This window comes from Stegostoma tigrinum, chromosome X, assembly GCF_030684315.1.
Source record: "Stegostoma tigrinum isolate sSteTig4 chromosome X, sSteTig4.hap1, whole genome shotgun sequence".
In the NCBI taxonomy this organism is placed as follows: domain Eukaryota; kingdom Metazoa; phylum Chordata; class Chondrichthyes; order Orectolobiformes; family Stegostomatidae; genus Stegostoma; species Stegostoma tigrinum.
The window spans coordinates 14,377,802-14,399,289 of record NC_081404.1 but is presented as its reverse complement, the minus strand read 5'-3'; the positions used below and the strand labels follow the sequence as shown (position 1 = coordinate 14,399,289).

Here is a 21,488-nt window from a genome sequence, read left to right as displayed (position 1 = left end):
AGCAGAATTAGACCACTCGGCACTTCAAATCGGCTCCATTATTCAATATAATCATAGTTAATCTGTTTGTCTTCCGAATTCCACATGCCTACCTACCCCCAATAACCTTTGATGCCAAGCAAGAATCTGTTGACCTCCACCCTAAAACTATTCAATGGCCCCACCTCCACTGCCTTCCAAGGCAGAGAGTTCCAAAGTCACACAACCCTGACAGATAGAAAAAAAATTCTCCTTATCCCTGTCCTAAGTGGGTAGTCTCGAACTTTGAAACAGTGTCCCCTGATTGTGGGCTCACTCTGAAGAGGAAACATCCTTTCCACATCCACCTTGTCAAAATGATTCAAAATCTTATAAATGCCAAGCAAATTTTGCCTCATTCGTCTAATCCCCAGTGGATCCAAGCGCAGCCAGTCCAATATTTTCTCATAAGGCAACCTGCTCATTCCAGCTATCAATCTGACAAATTCCTCTGAACTGTCTCCAACACATTTACATCCATCCTAAAATAAGGAGACCCAAACTGCATACATTATTCCAGATGTGATCGTCCCAATGCCCCGTGTAATTGAAGCCAGACATCCTTATTTTTATACCTAATTGGGGACAAAATATCTCTCCTGCAGCTACTCCTGCCTGGCATCTCACCATTAACCCAAGTTCCAAAAAAGGATAGCATTCCATGTGCCTTAATCACACCCAGATCCTTCAGCACCTCTTAGTATTGCCATCAACGTCCCTTTCAATAATAATCTGCTTTATCATTCTTCCTGCCAAAACGAACTACTTTATATTTTCCCACATTATATTCTGTCTGCCAGCTTTTTACCCACTCACTTAACTTGTGTATATCTATCTGAATCCTTGTTATGTCATCTTCACAACATACTTTCCTACTATCTTTGTTCATCTGCAAATTTAGACACATGTCTTTGAGCTCCTTGTCTAAGTTGAGGGCCTAACATATACCCACGTGGAACCCCAAACATCACGTCCTGCCAGCCTGAAAATAAATCTGCGCATACACTCTGTTTTCTGCCAGCCAGCCAATCTTCTATCCTTGCTAATGTGTTACCTTTACACCACAAGCTCTAACCTTGCACAATAACCTTTCCTTGTCACATGTCTCTGGAAATCCAAGAACAATCCACCAATGAGCTCTCCTTTACTCACAGCATATATTACTCCTTCAAAGAATGCCAACAAATAGATTGAAAACAATTTCCCCAGCGAGACATTGAGGAGACATTTCTTCAGCCAGAGAGTGGTGGGCCTGTGGAATTCATTGCCACGGAGCGCAGTGGACGCCGGGACATTAAATGTCTTCAAGGCAGAGATTGATAAATTCTTGATCTCGCAAGGAATTAAGGGCTACAGGGAGAGTGTGGGTAAGTGGAATTGAAATGCCCATCAGCCATGATTTAAATGGCAGAGTGGAGTCAATGGGCCGAATGGCCTTACTTCCACTCCTATGTCTTATGGTCTTATGGAGATTACTCAAGAGTCTGTAAGCTGTCAGACAAACAATATCCTTTGGCCTCGCAGCCTATGTGTACCAGACTGTTCAGTGGAATCAGATTAAAACCATCAGGAATAGGAGCAGGAGTAAGCCATCTGGGCCCTTGAGCCTGCTCTGCCAGTCAATAAGATCCTGACTGATCTTGTCATGGACTCAGCTCCACTTACCCACCCACTTACCATAACCCTTAATTCCTTTACTGTTCAAAAATCTATCTAACCTTGCTTAAAAAAACATTCAACAAGGTAGCCTCAACTACTTCACTGGGCAGAGAATTCCACAGATTCACAACCCTTTGGGTGAAGAAGTTCCTCCCCAATTCAGTCCTAAATCTGCTCCCCCTTATTTTGAGGCTATGCCCCCTCGATCTAGTTTCACCCACCAGTGGAAACAGCCTCCCTGCTTCTATCTTATCTGTTCCCTTCATCATTTTATATGTTTCTATAAGATCCCCCCCCATTTGGGGTGACGTAGTGGCCTAGTGGTTAGCACTGCTGCCTCACAGCACCAGGGACCCAGGTTTGATTCCACCCTCAGGCGACCGTCTGAGTGGAGTTTACACATTCTCCTCTGGGTGTTCTAGTTTTATTCCTACAGTCCAAAGGTGTGCAGGTTAGGATGGACTGGCCATGCTAAATTGCCCATATTGTCCAGGGTAGGGAAATGCAGGGTTAGGGTAGGGATGGGTCTGGATGGGATGCTCTTCGGAGGGTCAGTGTACACTTGATGGGCTTAATGGCCTGCTTTTGCACTGTACAATACTATGATTCTTCTAAATTCCAACTGGCATAGTCCCAGTTTACTCAATCATTCCTCATAAGCCAACCCTCTCAACTCTAGAACCAACCTAGTGAACTTCTTCTGCACCCTCTCCAGTGCCAGTACATCCTCAGCTGCAGCATAACCTCCCTGTTTTTAAACTCCATTCCTCTAACAACTGAAAAATTATTCTCTCGTTCTGAATGGCCCTGGACCCTTAAGCTTTGAAAGGAGCTTCGTGGGCATTAAATGAAAGTAAACAGTTACCCAATTCCTCACGGCCTCAGGCCTGCCCACACACGGTGAGTTTGAAAATCTAAAGCTGTCAAGTTCCCGAGACAACCTCCAGGTTGAGTTCCAACACTGGACCCAACCCCGCAAGCATTTGAGTATCCCACTCCAAGTCTCTGCAAGCATTCCTTCTCTGAACCAACGTTTGCATGCTTCTGCCTCAATCTCTATCTATAGACGGAAAAGTCGGGGAGGCAGTGGGTACAGAATCTCTTGAGTGCAGCTCGCCCTGCCTGGCATCTCACCAATAAACTGAAAATATACAAGGGATTCTTATGGGTGACAAGATCACTCAGGCTTCTGCATGCATGACCATCAGGAAAAAGCCAACCACGAAGAAATTATATTTCCCATCACCCCCAATTAGTAACGGCTATCTAATATTGGAACTCCATTCAATACTTAATGTTCAACATGAATATGCAGGTCACTTCAAAGCAAGAGCGTGCCAGCAAGCAAATTACAAAGCGGCCCCTCGAGTCAAACTATTGCTGATTATAAGGAACACAGTACATTGTAGCAGCAAAGAAACTGTTTCTTCAAGAAACACATCCAAATGCATATCAGGAGGCACTTCAGCGAACTGCAGGAGCCGAACATGACTTGCATGAAGTTCTTTCACCTCCAGATATGCAGCAGACTGCCCCTTAATCCATGATAATTAGCTTCTCCTTTAGCGACTAGAAGAAAGCTTGTAAATATTAAAGTAACAGTTAAAACATAGTCTTAAAACACTCTGAAGCTGGTATCTGAAATACCTCCTCCTGACTATTATGATATTCAAAATCCACTTTTTAACCTTCAGAGTCGCACATTTCTTAAATACCCAATTGACTGTCATAAGATAAGTTATCAACCATTTTAAAACATCCAGCATGATTTTTCTTCTCTTTGTCTCTTAATGGAATTTCAAATAGTCTGGCAACCATAGTCTGCAATTATAGTCTCTAATTCATTTCCAAATGCCTTAAAAAAAGATGTAAGCAACAATTCAAATGGGCAAAAGAAAGCAATTGGAGAGATAGTTAAACAGATCTGTGATTGAAAGGCATCAAAAAATGCTTCAAAGGATAATGGAAAGACTTCACAATCTCCACATTTGCCTCACGATACTTAGAAGGAAGCTTTTAGATATTGCTGAAAGCTGCAGGGACTTTTGTGGAAAATTAAGACAATAACATAAATTCATAAGAAGCTGAACTGAAATGAAAACACAGAAAATAAAAGCTCTGTACAAAACTCAATATCTACTTACTGTAAAACATGAATAATGTGCTTAAATTATTTGCATATACTGCCTTTTCACAATCTCTTCCTTCCCGTAAATGCATGACAAAGGGGGTAATTTGGACCATGACACAGAAATATAACTGACTTTTTATTTAAGGATCATACATTCTGTCCTTTATGTCATATTTTTATTCTATGTTATTTATCATTAATTAGCAAAACTTCCAGCAGTTCAGCGAGTGGGAAGTAGATATAGTTGACTGTACTGACTGAGGAACTGAGAGACACAAACCTAAAACACTGTGTGGAGCTGGAGGATTACAGCAGGCCAGGCAGCATCAGAGAAGCAGGAAAGCTGATGCTTCGGGTGGGACCCTTCTTCAGAAAAGCTTTTTCCGAAGAAGGCCCCCGCCCCGAAACATCAGCTTTCCTGCTCCTCTAATGCTGCCTGGTCTGCTGTGTTCCTCCAGCTCCACACCATGTTATCTCTGACTCCAGCATCAGCAGTTCTTACCATCTCTGAAATACTGTAATACCTGGTGGGGGAATGTTGTTATAATGTGATATGTTCCATTGGAATCCCCCATTATAAATATTATGTGCATTCATCAGGGGAAAAAAGGTTGACATGGTGTGATAAAAGCATGATAACAAGAAGCATGGTTTTGTAGACAGGGAATGCACAATGATATAAGGTTGAAAACACTTTATAGGTGAAATTAAGCATCTGAAAATTTAAATTGTTTGGTTACAGCTCTACTGTAACAGGACTGAAATCACACAAATGTTCCCCATGTACGTTTCACTGGCGTTATTTGTCAGACCCTAGCACAAATAAAGAAGTGCAACACCATAGCTCTTCAAGTGGTTTCTGGGTTGTTGCTTCACAACGTGTGGTACTAGCCATCAAGTTGCTTGATCCCAACTGGCAACATGCTGAGTTAGCTCAGACGCAATATTTAATCTCTGCACCTCTGTGCTAGTTGATCAGCAAGGGTTCCAACCCCAAGATAATAAAATGTGAGGCTGGATGAACACAGCAGGCCAAGCAGCATCTCAGGACCACAAAAGCTGACGTTTCGGGCCTAGACCCTTCATCAGAGAGGGGGATGGGGGGAGGGAACTGGAATAAATAGGGAGAGAGGGGGAGGCGGACCGAAGATGGAGAGTAAAGAAGATAGGTGGAGAGAGTATAGGTGGGGAGGTAGGGAGGGGATAGGTCAGTCCAGGGAAGACGGACAGGTCAAGGAGGTGGCATGAGATTAGTAGGTAGATGGGGGTGCGGCTTGGGGTGGGAGGAAGGGATGGGTGAGAGGAAGAACCGGTTAGGGAGGCAGAGACAGGTTGGACTGGTTTTGGGATGCAGTGGGTGGGGGGGAAGAGCTGGGCTGGTTGTGTGGTGCAGTGGGGGGAGGGGACGAACTGGGCTGGTTTAGGGATGCAGTAGGGGAAGGGGAGATTTTGCAACTGGTGAAGTCCACATTGATACCATTAGGTATCAGTTACTGACCAGTTACTGACCACGGACTCTTGCAGCACACTTCACTATTATTAAGCACGTGTTGAATTTCTGATGACTCAGAGAATAATCTGTACTGCATTGACATTTTGTAAGCATTACAGTCCAATATTCTAACTGATTCAATACTAATATTTCTCAAGTTGACAAGAAAGATTACAAAGGTGACACACAGAAAATGCGCTACAGCAGCAAAGTTTATTCCAACACAAATCCCTGTTCTGGTTCGATAACATAATTGCTGTAACTTTGTGGGATGGATTTCACCAATACCAACCAATGATACATTTATGAAAGAACGGTGCATGTGCTTTCATAAAGGCACTTGTTTCTATATCATGCTACTTTAGCAGATACTGTAAAAGTTGGTCATTGCCTTTTCACTACCTCTGATTCATGTGCAGTAACAGCTAGTCTCTCGTGATGCATGAGTCAATTACAACTTTAAACAAGCATTACAACTGTATTCAAGTCTTCAGACCTTTGATTGTTTGGAAAAATAGATAATGACTTGGAATGTAGCTTTCAAGGAGTTGTTGCAAACATATGTTTTCAAATAAAATATCCTACTGGATTTCCAAATGCCCATAAATATTATCAAATCAGCTGAAGTTGCGCAAGATAATATTCGCCATAAAATACTTGTATACCCATAAAATGCCTTTGGTCTATTTGAAGAGATAGAACTATGTCTATTTTCAATGGGGGCATGTATTTTAATATACATGGAAATATCATATGAGTTTGCACAGTACTATTGCACAATGAAATGACATTCCCAAAAGCATTTATTATTTTAAATATAATATAAAACAAGAAAGAGCCAACGCACTTTCTCTATGTCATCAATCTTAGAGTATTTATTAAATGCTGGCTTAGGGGAAATGGAATATTGCGCTGAAGTGTCTCTGGAAGCATGAGAGACCTCCCTATACCACAACAGCACCTCCTGGTGGCCATGTTTCAGAGGTGAATTAAACAGAAGACCAGGACAACTGCTTAAAAAGTGCCTGCAGAGGCTGAATCACAAGGGAGCGGGAAGAGAGGTGAGAGAAAAAATATAAAAGTGGCATTTCAAAGATAGTCTGTGTCATGCTAACTTTAAGCAATCATCCATGTGTGAGATAAAAAAGGACGGGAACTGAAGATCATTTGCCATTTAAATAGGTTACTTCCCAGCAAAGCTTTGTTCTCTTCTGTTGAAACACTGAACAGGATGGAGAATATCTAACTTTTCCTTGATGGTATATGCACAGGAGCACAAATAGATAGCTCCATGACTTAATCACCTCAAATTAAAACATTTCTAGATGAGAAAACTATAGACTTTGGAAGATTACCATATATCAGGACAAGATGCATGATAAAAATTTCATTACTGAAATTTTATGATATTGCTCAGCTCACCTCCAATCTGTTCTCAATCTCAAAATGACACTTCTATCAATAACCTATTGCCAGCTGCTGGCTAATTCAAATGAACTATGTGTTTCACTTTTTACTTGCAGTTAGTCTTCAACATCAAATATACACCATTTATGGAATTATCTGCCAATGAGTTCATATTGACACAAACCATGGTCAGCATCTTTAAAGAAAACATTCCAACATTCATGCATACTGGTACCGTAATATCCAACAGCGCATCATTCAATTGTCATGTACTTTTAAGTGCTGTTTGTGTTATTTTTGTGAATTGTGCTGGGAAATTAACAACAAATATGTTCTTTCAGCATGTAACTCTTGATATGGCAATACATTTTCATTAAAGCTGCACAGTGTCTATTTGTTGATTTTCAAAGTTAGTGCAAAGCATTCAGAAACGAGAGCAGAAAATGATTTGAGGTAACACATACCAAAGCTGCTCTGACACAATCAAACAACTGAATATGCACTCCTCTGCTCAAAGGTGGAAAACAGTTGTTTGGACTTATCTAGAAACCTCTTCCATTGCCACTATATCTCTCCACACCTATATAAAAGTAAATGTGTGACAGAAGTAAGCAGAAAAGACATCACTGAACAAATAAGCTGTAGAACATATATACAACAAGACATCCCAATCCCCTGCTTTATAAACTTCATAAAATGGTACATAAATTATTAAGAATTTAATTAATGCAACCTGACAACATATGATTTATGGACTTTAATGCAAAATGCAGAACGCAATAGACCTTTCATTTCTATTCTGTAAATTAAGGAGACCTCCATTTTTCAACTTGTTTTTATTTGTATACTGAAATGATTATAATTGTGCAATCCTTCTTATTATGTTCTACTTTATCTGATTTTAATGTTTGTCTATAACTGTATAATGAATTATTGCCTTTTCTTTTCTTTGTATTGTTATCACAATTTAGAATCTACCGTCATGATGATTTTTCAATAAACCAATTATTTATCTATCCATAAAAGCCATGTGTTCCTTGCTTAACCTGCCTTATATGTTTCTGTACAGTTTTTCTCACGTTAAATTTCCTGTCATCCAGCCCCTGTGTTGACAATCAGCTGTTGTTCACAGATTCTGCACTCTTTTAGTAATTATGAAATTGTACAACTCCTGTAACATCTTGCATTTTACTTTGAACCTGTTCATTAAAATGATGAGTTTCTGAAAATGAAATCAAAGCAGCCAGGTTTACTTTTTTGAAGGTGATGAGATTTGTAACAATCAAGTTTTATACATGTTTCTTTTCATCATTGGTGACTCAGCCCCTCCTCAGCTCAGCCCTCACTAATGTTATCAGCTCTAGTATTGCAGGCACTTAAGTTCCAAAGGCTCTAGTTATTCTTTAGGACTTCCCTCAAGCACTCATTCTTCGAATGTGTACCCATAAAGTGAAAAATGGTAGGTTATTTTACTGTGGAGGGCTGTCCTCATCTATTATCCACATCTGTGCCTTCAGCAGAGATGCACACTAATGTTCAAGAGTTGAAAACCTGGTTCCCTCTCCCAGACCTCGAGGGCACTGATGTCTCTTTCATTCTATCAGCTGAAATCTGCTAAAGCAGCAACATGGGCACCAAACCTGAGAATGAGAGTGCTAGTGTGTGTGCTGGATCAACATGCTAAGCCTTCAGTGAGTAAACTTGCAGGCTCAATGAGATAGGAAATCACAGAATACAATCTCCATTCACATCACATTTTGTCAAGATTAGGTAAAACATAGGGAACATTTAAAGGCCCTTTTACTGTTCTCCTGTAATGGTTGTGAATGTTGGCAGGTGGACCCACAAGATGAAGTCAAGAGATCATGGTAAAATCCATGTCATCTCTGATGGGACGTAGTCCTGGAGATGATCCCCTCACAGGACACCCAGCCTCCAATCACCCCAACTCTTCACATTCTCTAGTGTCTTCACATGCTCGTGATGTCCTGTCTTCTCCCACCCACTGAAAAGAAAACAGACTCATCACTAGCCAAATAGATGATTCTTGACCGTCAAACAAAGCTCCCTTTTCCAACAGTCCAATATTACAATGATTAATAAACAAAAGTGTTTTTTTTTCAATCTCCTCTCCTTTCATCCCTGTGGCTGCTTGGAGCAATGTCTGACAGATTAGTCTTTGCTTTCTCATGACTTCCAGGGCAATCCTGGAGAGTTGGCAAGCCCTGTCTCTCAGAGACACAAGTTTGATCACAAGTTGCAGACTCATGCTCACTAGAAACTGAGATGAAAGCATCCCTAAACTCACTTGAATTAGGAGAGTTGCGTCCAACAACTCCCGAGGACAGAAAGAAGAAGTTTTCATTGGATTAACCCATAGATGAAAGAAACATTAATCCACTGTTCTATCCACAAGTATATCTTTTTATTTTGATTGGTTACTCCAATATGGGCCAATTTCAGCAAAGTCCAATTCAGCTATGGGCGTGAGGAGCATATTAAGGACAATGTATTTATGTTTATTTGCTTTCTTCCTGACATACAAATACTTCCAAACCTCAATCACCTCACTCTTAGACATACATCTAATAATAAAGTGTACTTGCCTACCTATAGATAAGACATTCTTAATCATTCAATAATGAAAAGTGGAATGGATTTCGCACTTAGTATCCCTTTCAAGCATTTATTACTGTAATGAAAGTTCTCAACTTGATGAATGAATTAAAATTTTAGGGAGTTGTGCTGCTCTAACTTTAACCATTCAAAACATCACTATTTCAGGTCAAAATAGATTGTGCCAGTCGGTAATTGACAGTGAGTAGACTGCCCAGATCAGACATTTAAAAGACAAATTGTTTGCATTTTGAATGCATGCTTCGAATTTAAATGTCTAGCTAAAGGAGTTCTAATTAAATTCAGAGATGGAGATAGAGGAGATTCTGTAGTCTCGAATCAAAATGTAACAACTTTGTATTTTGAAGCAGACAGAGAGAGAAACACGATTTACCTGTGACAATTATGCATCTAAAGCCCTTGTCATTTCTTCATGAACTAAAAATCTAATACATAGTTCATGTCAGAAGGCATGTAAACATAGGGCTCCTGTCAATCCCTTATTTAGGTCACAGCCAGGTTTCGTCGAAAGGCTGTTTCATAGGTGGGATTCACAGCAGAATTAGCATGTCACTAGAACTAACACTCTTCACAGTTTGCACACACACACACACATATACACATACACACATGCACTCAAATTGTATGAAACAAAGTCAGTGAGGCATCTCAGAGGCAGTGTTAACAGACAGTATGTTTCTGTTTGATACATGATGGTCAAGTGTAACTCACTATAAACACAAGACCCTTCTTTCCCAGTTTATACATAGGAATGAACTGCAACAGATGTCTCATTGTAACCTCCAAACTTCGGAGTCCCAAGCCTTTTGTTGTAAGGACAGGGAGGATGACAAATGATACATCTGAACATTATCGCTCGCAACTAGTGGATACCTCAGCTTCGCTGACTGTGACTTACTTTCTAAACAGAAAGATTTCAAGCCTGTGGTTCTAACTGCTACCTACTACTACCATTAGCCTCGTGTTAAATGGTAACTGTTGCTCTGTTCAAGTTTCTTGTTCCATGGCCCTATTCCCATTGCTCTGTAAGACAAACCCAGTCATGTCCAGTGCCTGAATACCAACAATGAACATTTGGGGGGGGGGGGGGGGGGGAGGTGGAAAAAAAAATCCAGGGCCCTATCTCAGCTCTCTTTCTCCTCATAGCACATGAAATCACAGGATGTTTTCCAACAGTTTCTGTTTCCCTTGGGCTTGCTGCATTTTCACATAGACCCAGAGGATAAATAGTAACTCTTTCCCTTCAGTCCCTACCTGTGGACTTCAGAGATGTCCCACCAGAGAAGCAATCAGTCGGGATGGTTACAAAACAAAAGTAGACTGCCTCTCAGCTAACCATTCGGATGGGACGTTCAAACAACGACTTCTACGATGACCTCCAATCACACTGAGAGCCCCCTACCAAACACATTAGCAAGTCTCTTGAGCAAATGACCGCACGGTGTTACAAAGGGCTGTGGAAACTTTGGTTTCCAGCGAAGGTACTCACTACTTTGAAGTGTTGGTGGGTACATTCTTCCCCTCTGTACTTGCAGCCGAGCAGCATGTCTCTCATCTCATGGCCAGCTCGGTCATAGAACTCCCTCATGTTGAAGGGCTTGGGCTTGAAGTTCCTAAAGTTGGCCTTCTCGATGAGCACTTCCAGGACGTGTTTCTCGGCCACGTACGGGTCGGGGATCTCGTAGCGATTGTTGAGCAGTCCCAGGAGCTCGCCTGCGTGGTACAGGTCGTTCTTGGTGATCTTGCTGAAGCGGAACTCGTTGAGATTGCAGATGGTGACGGCGGGGAAGGTCAGGTTGAAGGCGGTGACTTCGTCCACCTTGGTGACATGCGGGTACTCGAAGTAATACTGGATCCTCTGCACGAAGACGTGAACCAGGAAGGAGAGGGAGCCCAGGAAAGCCAGGGTCCACACGATGCGCCTGAAAGAGAAGCGCTCGTACGTGAAGATGTGGCCGATGCCGTGCAGCGTGGAGCTGGTGGCGAAAGCCTGAACGCTGGAAGGCTGCGTGCTGCCCGCATCCCCGGGCTCTGCTTTCACATCCATCGGGGGGGAATTAACAAGGGGGAGGAGGAGGAGGAAGGGAAAGGGGGCGGGGGGGGGGAGAAATAGGCAGAATCCGGGGTGGGGGGGGGGGGGTGGGGAGAGAAAAAAAACCCACAGAGGCAAGAGGCGATCAATAGAGAGAGAGAGCAGACAAGCTCCTCGCTGTCTCCCTGCTCTCTCTGTGTCTGTCTGTCTGTGTGTGTTTGTGTGTGTGTGTGTATGTGTGTGTGTGTGTATATATATAGCAAACGCTCCGAGCACTGCAAGGCTCCCCTGTTTTAAAGTGTCTCCTGGTTCAGATGAATGACAAGCTGCTCGCTTTCAGAAGCTCGCTCCCAGATAGGCTCAGCATAAAACCCCCATCGTTTTTAAAATATATTTTGATTACACAAGAGAGGAAATTTCAGCACCCCCTTTTCAAAAATATACTTCATTCGTCAAAAAAATCTATTTGTGTACATATATTGTCACAAATGCAGTTCGGTTCTAGTACAGTGGCGTATCAAGTCAACAAACATTAGGAACAAAAACAGAAATTATGGAAAGGAATCAGAGTTTTAATGTTTTGGGTTGGAGTGACCCTTCCTCAGAACTCTTCTTTCTGGTTTACAGCATCCGCAGTTCTTTCGCTTTTTAAACAAACATTGGCATTTGAGTCTATCCCAACACCCCATCTCTTACACATATCAATGTTTCATTTTGAGATTTGTGCTTTCGGTCAGTTCGTCATACAGAGCCATTGGATCAATTCTTACTTTTCTGTGACTTCTTAGTTATTTTGTTTGTTCAATCACTGGATATTTTGGAAAACTTATCATTTTTTTAAAAAAAATTCTAGACTATATTTACATATGCGTGGGGTGGCTCTGCCTGGAATGGCCCTATTTAGAGGTTTCCCACCCCGCCCCCCGCCTCACTTGTAATGCAGACTGACCATTTCTTTCTTTGCAGTAAGGTTCCTCCTCATCCCTTCCAATTCAATTTTCAAATCAGATTTTTTAACCCCGCCTCATCATATAATGCTAATGACATTTTGTGCTTGCCACTATTTTGACCAAGGAATATAATCATTCCAAATTTTCACTTATGGAGCTACCCTGATTTGAATTGGAGGGCAAAGGTAAACTTTTAATTTTAATTCCAATCAAGAATTTAAAAGCCTTGATTTTCAACTGGTATAGAATGGGGTTAGGAGGTGTGTCACTATCTGTCATAGAGTCATACAGCGCAGAAACAGACCCTTCGGTCCAACCAGTCCATGCTGACCATAATCCCAAACTAAACTAGTCCCACCTGCCTGCTCCTGGCCCATATCCCTCCAAACCTTTCCTATTCATGTACTTATCCAAATGTCTTTTATACGTTGTAACTGTACCCACATCCACCACTTCCTCAGGAAGTTCATTGCACACGTGAACCACCGTCTGTGTAAAAAAAAAATGCCCCCATGCCCTTTTTAAATCTCTCTCCTATCACCTTAAAAATGTGCCCCATCATCTTCCTGTAAGGACTCCCTCTCCAACGCTGAGTTATCTGCCAAAGACAGGTTCGACCTATTGGGCCATGATCTCTACCAGGTAGGCTCCACACTAGCCCCTGCTGGAACTCGAATTGAACCCTGTGTTGTTGTGACCATGCTGGCCAACGGAGCCAGTTGAACTCTAGGAGTTCAAGTTGCTGTCCCTTTCCGCACATGAACTAGTCTGGAGGCACAAATAATGATAGCAAGGTCTCAAATTCATTTCCATCAAGAATCTCATTCTTACCAGGATTTAGAATTTGCCATTGTTTGCCTGCGCTTTGAAGGCACTTTCCTTGACTAAGTCCTCCAGCTTTTTGCTCAGACACTACCCACTGCGACATAGGACTGCCGAGCAGAATTCTGAACAGAAAAACAACAAGTTGCATTTCTACAGCGCCTCTCACGCCATCAGAATAGCCCACATGCATCACAGCCAATGAAGCATTTTTGTTTTGAAGCACAGTCCTAATTGCAATGTAAGAAACATAGCACCCAATGTGTGCACAGCAACATCCTGCAAACAACAATCTCACAATGACCAGAGATTGAGGGACAAATGTTGCTCAGGACATTGGGAGAACTCCCCTGCTGTTGCAAAGTCGTAGAGCTGTACAGCACAGAAACAGACCCTTTGGTCTGACTCTTCCATGCCGATCAGATATTCTAAATTAATCTCGTCCCATTTACCAGCATTTGGCCCACAACCCCTCAAGATGCTTCCTATTCATGTACCCATCCAGCTGCAGGTTAAATGTTGTAATTGTACCAGCCTCCACCATTCCTTTGGCATCTCATTCCATACATGCACCATCCTCTGTATGAAAATGTTGTCCCTTAAGTCCCTTTTATATCTTTCTGGCCTCACCTTAAACCTATGCCCCTCTAGTTTTGGAGTCATGATTTTAGAAACCTCTCTAAGATCCCCCCTCAGCCTCCGACACTCCAGGGAAAATAGCCCCAGCCTATTCAGCCCCTCCCTGGAGCTCAAACCCTCCAACCCCAGCAACATCCTTGTGAATCTTCTGCGAACCCTAAGTTTCACAACATCTTTCCTATGGCTGTGAGACCAGAACTGAATGCAGTATTCCAAAAAGAGATAACAAGGTGTAGACCTGAATGAACATAGCAGGCCAAGCAGCATCAGAGGAGGACAAAAGCTGACGTTTCAGGCCTAGACCCTTCTTCAGAAATGGGGAACCAGAAGGGGGCTCTGATATAAATAGGGAGAGACGGGGAGGTGGATAGAAGATGGATAGAGGAGAAGATAGGTGGGGAGGAGACAGACAGGTCAAAGAGGTGGGGTTGGAGCCAGTAAAGGTGAATGTAGGTGGGGAGGTAGAGAGGGGCTAGGTCAGTTCAGGGAGGATGGACAGGTCAAGGGGACGGGATGAGGTTAGTAGGTAGGAGATGAGGGTGGGGCTTGAGGTAGGAGGAGGGGATAGGTGAGAGGAAGAACAGGTCAGGGAGGCAGAAGGAGCTGGGCTGGTTTTGGGATGTGGTGGGGGAGGGGGAGATTTTGAAGCTGGTGAAGTCCACATTGATACCATTGGGCTACAGGGTTCCCAAGCGGAATATGAGTTGCTGTTCCTGCAAACTTCAGGTGGCATCGTTGTGGCACTGCAGGAGGCCCAGGATGGACATGTTGTCTGAGGAATGGGAGTGGCAGATGAAATGGTTCGCGTCTGGGAGGTGCAGTTGTTTAGTGCGAACCGAGTGTAGGTGTTCTGCAAAGCGGTCCCCAAGCCTCCGCTTGGTTTCCCCGATGTAGAGGAAGCCACAACGGGAACAGCGGCTGCAGTATACCACATTAGCAGTTGTGCCAATGGACACCTGCTTGATGTGGAAGGTTTTCTTGGGGCCTGGGATGGGGTGAGGAAGGAGGTGTGGGGGCAGGTGTAGCGCTTCCTGCAGGTTGCAGGGGAAAGTGCCGGGTGCGGTGGGGTAGGAGGGGAGTGTGGAGCGAACAAGGGAGTCGCGGAGAGAGTGGTCTCTCCGGAAAGCAGATAAGGGTGGAGAGGGAAATATGTCTTGGGTGGTGGGGTCAGATTGCAGGTGGCGGAAGTGTCGGAGGATGAAATGTTGGATGTGGGTGTTGGTGGGGTGGTACGTGAGGATGAGGGGGATTCTATTTTGGCTGTCATTGCTGGGAGGGGCTGTGAGGGATGAGTTGTGGGAAATACAGGAGACACGGTCAAGGGCATTCTCGACCACTGGGGGGGGGGGGGGGGGTTGTGGTCCTTGTAAAACAAGAACGTCTGGGATGTACGGGAGTGGAATGCCTCATCCTGGGAGCAGATGCGGCAGAGGCAAAGGAATTGGGAATAGGGGGTGGAATTTTTGCAGGAAGGTGTGTGGGAGGAGGTGTATTCCAGGTAGCTGTGGGAGTCAGTGAGCTTGAAATGGATATTGGTTTGTAGGTGGTTGCCAGAGATGGAGACAGAGAGGTCCAGGCAGGAGAGAGAGGTATTGGAGATGGCCCAGGTGAACTTAAGGTTGGGGTGGAAGGTGTTGGTGAAGTGGATGAACTGTTCGAGCTCCTCGTGGGAGCACGAGGCAGCGCCGATACAGTCATCAACGTAACGGAGGAAGAGGTGGGGTTTAGGGCCAGTGTAGGTCCGGTAAGTACAGTATTCCAAAAGTTCTTCAACATGGTGCCATGGGATCTTTTGAATCTTCTGAGAGGGTAGAGAGTCTCTCCCTGTAAAATCTCATTTTGAAAACAGCATCTCCGAGTGTGCAGCATCTGCTCAGAGCTGGACTGTGTACTTGTATCTCTGGAGTGGAACTATGAACTGCAAACCCAAATTGTATTTGGACTGCAGGTTTACACTGCTGCTAAACATGTTGCATAGACTAAACTTACTCAGTGTTATATAACTGTCCGTATCATGTGATGCTGCTATTCTGAGGGAAAGCAAAACACAAAAGGTGCAGTCACTGAAAGGACAGGGAAGAAGAGTTGATACATGCAGCTATCTGTCAGTAAGATGTCCAATTCAAGTAGATGAGAATTGCACACCCATGTGTAATGTTTATGTTTGGACAATAGCTCTCTTCCCTCAGTAACACATTCCATTTACCAGAGTCCAGGGGGCTTGGTGGAGAATGGAAGCGCTGAAGCTGAGGGTAACTGTTGGAAATTAACCTACAGAGCAGTTAGAATCATAGAATCCCCACAGTGTGGAAGCAGGCCATTCAGCCCATTATTATCACACTGACCTTCCTGAAGAGCATCCCACCCAGACCCACCCCATCCCTGTAGCTCTGCATTTCCCATGCCCATCTTTGGACTGTGGGAGGAAACTGGAGCTCCCAGAGGAAACCCACGCAGACACGGGGAGAAGGTGCAAACTCCACACAGTCACCCAAGGCTGGAATTGAACCCATGTCCCTGGCACTGTGAGGCAGCAATGCGTGCCACTGTGCCACTGTGCCATGCCAAGTGCTTCTTGCTTCCTGCCTAGCAATGACCTCGCTATCCGTTGGCATATGGAGTTTACAGGATTACCTGGGTGAGACATATGGACCACAGTGATGAGCCTGTACCTCCAAAATTTGATGAGGGAACAAGGCTGGCTGGTCAGATATAGATCTACCTGGCCCATGTATCAGACAATCAAGTCTAGCACAGACGGAGCTGACTTGTTTGTGGGCCTTCTGTGCTAAACTGTAGTTGTCTCAACCTTACACAGATCCTGTTTACCTCTCCTCCAAGCCATCATTAGCTATGTTCCCTTCTCTCCACCTTTTCTCAAAGCAATCATCTCAATGTCTGTCCTCTGCCTACAACAGTTAAAAATGGTAGCATCCAATCAATAATATCCATGTATCTATTTCTGCACTACATTTCTATTATAAATGGTGCAACCATAAATAATGCAGCAAAGAACTCCAAGGTAGGACCAATGATAATGTTCAATCTTTTCAAGCTCATGCGTTGTTTAAAATATGATATTACATTGGGACTGTGAGCTGTTCCTATTATATAATGAGTGAACTTTTTTCTGAGCTTTTAAACATTTGTTCAAATAAAGAAAATTTAAGGAGACCGAAAGCTTTAATTGTGTGTCATCAAAAGAGATACATTTTTATCAAACTGAAAAGGCAATTTGATAGAAGAAACTTTATCTTTTTGAGAGACAAACTCCCACCACATGGACACATCCTTCAATCTCTAAGGAAGCAGATTTGCCCCTTCAGTCTATTCACGCCACCTTTATCAATGCCCCTCCCTTTAAACGAAAACCATTTTTCTTGATGTTCTATCTTTTTCCTCATTTTTCTCTGCAAAATAGTGCCTATTCAAGTTTATGGTGATAGCTGGTGTGAACGTAGCTTGTGAAGTGACAGTTTTTGGTTATTCTTTCTGGATTTTCATTTATATTTTTGGGACTATTTGTGCGTGCTTTTGGAATTCACTTTTAAAGATAATTTTATACATTTTCTGTAAGCAACAAAGAGTTCTCCCAGGTGTCCTACGCGTCTCCCAAATTCCTCAATCAACATCACAAAAAAAAAGATGATCTGGCCAATATCTTATTGTTGCCAGCAAGGACTTAGTGCAGTGTGAAAATTAGCTACATTGTTTTCTACATTATAACAATGACAATTCTACATGAGTTGGCAGTAAAGCCCCTTGGTTTCCCATTTCTGTTCCAACCAGATCGTATAACAGACCAAGCATTTGGTACAAATAATACAAAAGGTACTGTTGTAAAATTATTGAGGTCAAACCCATTGCGTACATACAGAGTACATTATATAAGTAAAAATGTGGGATCTATTTTCAGGTTGAGAAAATATTCAGAAGCTTGTCATTGTGGTATCTGGAACAATTTCTTTATTCATTCGTGGGATGTGGGCATTGCTGGCCTGTCCAGCATTTATTGCCCATCCCTAATTGCTGGGAGCCTGGAGTCACATGTAGGCCAGACTCGCTTAGGATGGCAGTTTCATTCCCTAAAGGATATTAGTGAACTGGGTAGTTTTTTTTCCTGACAGTCGGGAAAGGTTTCATAGTCATCATTAGGCTCTTAATTCCAGATATTTATTGAAATCATATTGCACCATCTGCAATGATAGGATATCTACCCAGGTCGTCAGAATATTGCCAGGGACTCAGGAGTAATAATCAGGTGATAAATCCACTAGGTCATTGCCTCCTTGAATTTGGAAAGGATCAGTGGAATCACAACCAATTCTAGGTGTGTCTCAGTTAGCTGATCAAACTGACTTGTCAAGCTTCAGGGGATCGTTTGATTTTTGTCAAGATTTGGACGCGGAGTAAGAATTAAGGCAGCTCTACATTTATTTTTAGAATTCTTATATCTCTCTCATGTTCAACTTGACAGGACAGCAGAAGTTTGATCGCATTTTGTACGCAGTCAGTCCTGATTTAGGATATCCTCACAAGCCGCTCCAATTGACCACGTGATTGGCTGTCAACGGATTTTCCGATTTCTGGGCGTTTTCAACAATGCTCCTTGCTATTTGCAAGCTTTGTTCAATCAATGCCCCAGTGGAGTCTTGAAAAATACCAAAGAGAACAAAACTACAACCACAGGTGGGGAAATGGGATAATAATAGTTGGTTTGGTTAGCAATACATCAGAAACTGCAAAGTAGAGTGGCAGGTAGACAGGGCAGTGAAGAAAGCGTTTGGTACCCCTGCCTTTATTGGTCAGTGCGTTGAGTATAGGAGTCGGGAGGGTCATGTTGCAGCTGTACAGGACATTGGTTAGGCCACTTTTGGAATATTGCATACAATTCTGGTCTCCCTGTTTTAGGAGAGATGTTGTGAAACTTGAACGGGTTCAGAAAAGATTTATAGGGAGTATATGGAAGGAGCTGCCAGAGGAAGTGGTAGAGACAGGTACAATTACAACACTTAAAAGATATTTGGACAGTTAAATGGATAGGAAAGGTTTACAGGTATAATGGGCCAAGCGCAGGCAAATGGGACTAGTTTGGGAAACCTGGCCAGCATGGATGAGTTGGGCCAAAGGGCCTGTTTTGGTGCTGTATGATTTAGCTTTAATAGACAGGACAATAGAACAGTGAGCGAAATGCACTGATGTTTCTCTGGGTCAGCTCACAGCTTCACTGTTCGGAAGAAGAATGCAGCGGTGTAGATTGTGTCACAATATCTGGCTTGTTTTTGTCTATTTGTTTTAGGAGGAGTCATCCATAAAGAAGGTGCAATATCTTGGGGCAATAAAATATTTTCTACTTTGCATTTAGTGTTGGCTTCAAACACGCCCAGTGTGACATTCATGATCAATGTGCAATGCTTCATGCATTGCTGTGGGATTGAATCTCAGTCCCATCCTCGCTCAGGTGCTGCAAACTGCACTGGTATGATTTATATATTCCCCACACTCTCATTATGATCTCTCCCAATGGGACTTCTGACTCAGTGGCAATTGCCTTCATTTGGAGGGCCAGCTTTATGCTTTTCATGCACACCTGCTGGGAAATGGATTCAAATTGGCTCAATTCAGTTTCATTTAGGACCTTTTATCAGCCATCAGCAAGAGAAGGCTTTGATCTGACTTGACTAGATTCAAATCCGGGTCTTAGTGATGAAAGAACAATGATCTTGCAGACTGCATCTCTTTCATTATGCTTCTATTAAACATAATTTCTGTACTCTTGGCATTTGGTGGAAAAATAAATAAATGTTTCCCAGTTGCTTAGGGGAATAAAGGGTAAAATTGTGAAGTTTGCATTTTCACATTTGAGTCACAAAACCCATTGTTGCAATTTGAGGTTTTATGGAAATCTTTATTTTGTGATTCTTATTTTATAGTTGCACTGCACATCCAGAGAGGACTATGTTACCTATGATTTTATTCAATAACCCTAGCATAATCAATCATTTAAAGAAGTCGATGTATTGCATAAAATGTCTCACAGAATTACACTGATTTTGGAATGGTAGTTGTCAGCAACCAGGTTTTTCAGACAATATACTTTGTACTTGAAGCATTTGCTAAACTGTTCTGCATTATATTTATATGTTACTTACAAAATCTAAGTATACATTGTTGTGAAAAGTTCACAATGGAGCAATAACCCTTCATTTACCTCCTGACTCTCCAAAGCCTGTCCACCATCTACAAGTCAGGAGTGTGTTGGAATACTCCCCACTTGCCTGGATGGGTACAGCTCCAACAACACTCAAGGAAGCTCGATACCATCCAGGGCAAAGCAGGCCTCTTAACTGGAAGCCCATCCACTTCTTTCAACATTCGCCCCCTTCATCACCGATGCAGAATGGTTGCAACGTATACCATCTAAGAGATGCAGTGCAATAGCTTGGCTTTCATTGGCAGGGGAATTGAGTTTAAGAGCTGTCAGGTTATGCTGCAGCTCTATAAAACCCTGGTTAGACCACACTTGGAATATTGTGTTCAGTTCTGGTCACCTCATTATAGGAAAGGTATGGAAGCTTTAGAGAGGGTCCAGAGGAGATTTACCAGGATACTGCCTGGATTGGAGGAAAGGTTGAGGGAGCTAGACCTTTTTTCATTGGAGTGAAGAAGGATGAGAGGTGACTTGATAGAGGTGTACAAGATGATGAGAGGCATAGATAGAGTGGATAGTCAGAGACTTTTTCCCGGGATGGAAATGACTATTACGAGGGGGCATAATTTTAAGGTGATTGGAGGAAGGTATAGGGGAGAAGTCAGAGGAAGGTTCGTCACACAGAGAGTGATGGGCGTGTGGAATGTGCTGCCGGCAGTGGTAGTGGAGTCAGATACATTAGGGACATTTAAGCGACTCTTGGAAAGGCACATGGAGGATAGTAAAATGTAGGGTATGCAGGGTAGTTTGATCTTAGTAGGATAATAGGTCGGCACAACATCGTGGGCCTAAGGGCCTGTACAATGCTGCACTGTTCTATGTTCTGTGTTCTATGCTCTAACTCTAACTCACCAAGGCTCCTTTGGCACCTTGCAAACTTGGGACCTCAACCTCTACCTCAATGCGGTAGGAATTCATAACCTGCAAGTTCCCCTTTTCGTCAAACAGCATCATGACTTTGGAATTCTATTACCGTTCCTTCATTGTCACTGACTCAAAATCTTGGAACTGCCTACCTTAACAGCACAGCTGATTTACCTACACAGCTGAACTGCATTTGTTCAGGAAGGCAGCTCACCACTACGTTCTGAAAGGCAGTGACGGATGAACAACAAACGCAGGTCTAAGGCAAAGATACGTATATTTTTGGACAGAAAAGGAACTAAGGATTAGGGTGAGCGGGTGGTTAAGTTGAGCTAAGTCCACAAAAAGATCAGCCATGATCTTATTGAGTGGCAGAGCAGTCTCAAGGGACCGGATGCCCTACTCCTGCTATTATGTCTTATGTCTTATGTTTTATATTTTATGGAACCAGTGATGTTCACATCTGATAAAAGAATAAAAAAAAACGGAATGGCATTTGAAAACATCCACAGACTAACTTTATGAGCCTTTGCTGCCAAGTGGGAACATCATCCATTGCCAGCAGATATCCGAAGTTCAGGAACCCGCCCACAACAATTTTACAACCATAGTTAGCGCATTGTGGC

The 21,488-nt window shown here is 42.9% G+C and overlaps 1 protein-coding gene across 1 annotated transcript in view; it reads right to left on the bottom strand.

Moving 5' to 3' along the window:
• The window catches only part of asic1b (acid-sensing (proton-gated) ion channel 1b), a 743,124-nt gene extending 731,733 nt beyond the window's left edge, over window positions 1-11,391 (bottom strand). Inside the window, exon 1 of the mRNA XM_048523587.2 lies at window positions 10,834-11,391. Within this exon, the coding sequence (XP_048379544.1) occupies window positions 10,834-11,391 (558 nt within the window). The remainder of the gene's footprint in view (window positions 1-10,833) is intronic.
• Window positions 11,392-21,488: the final 10,097 nt, after the last annotated feature.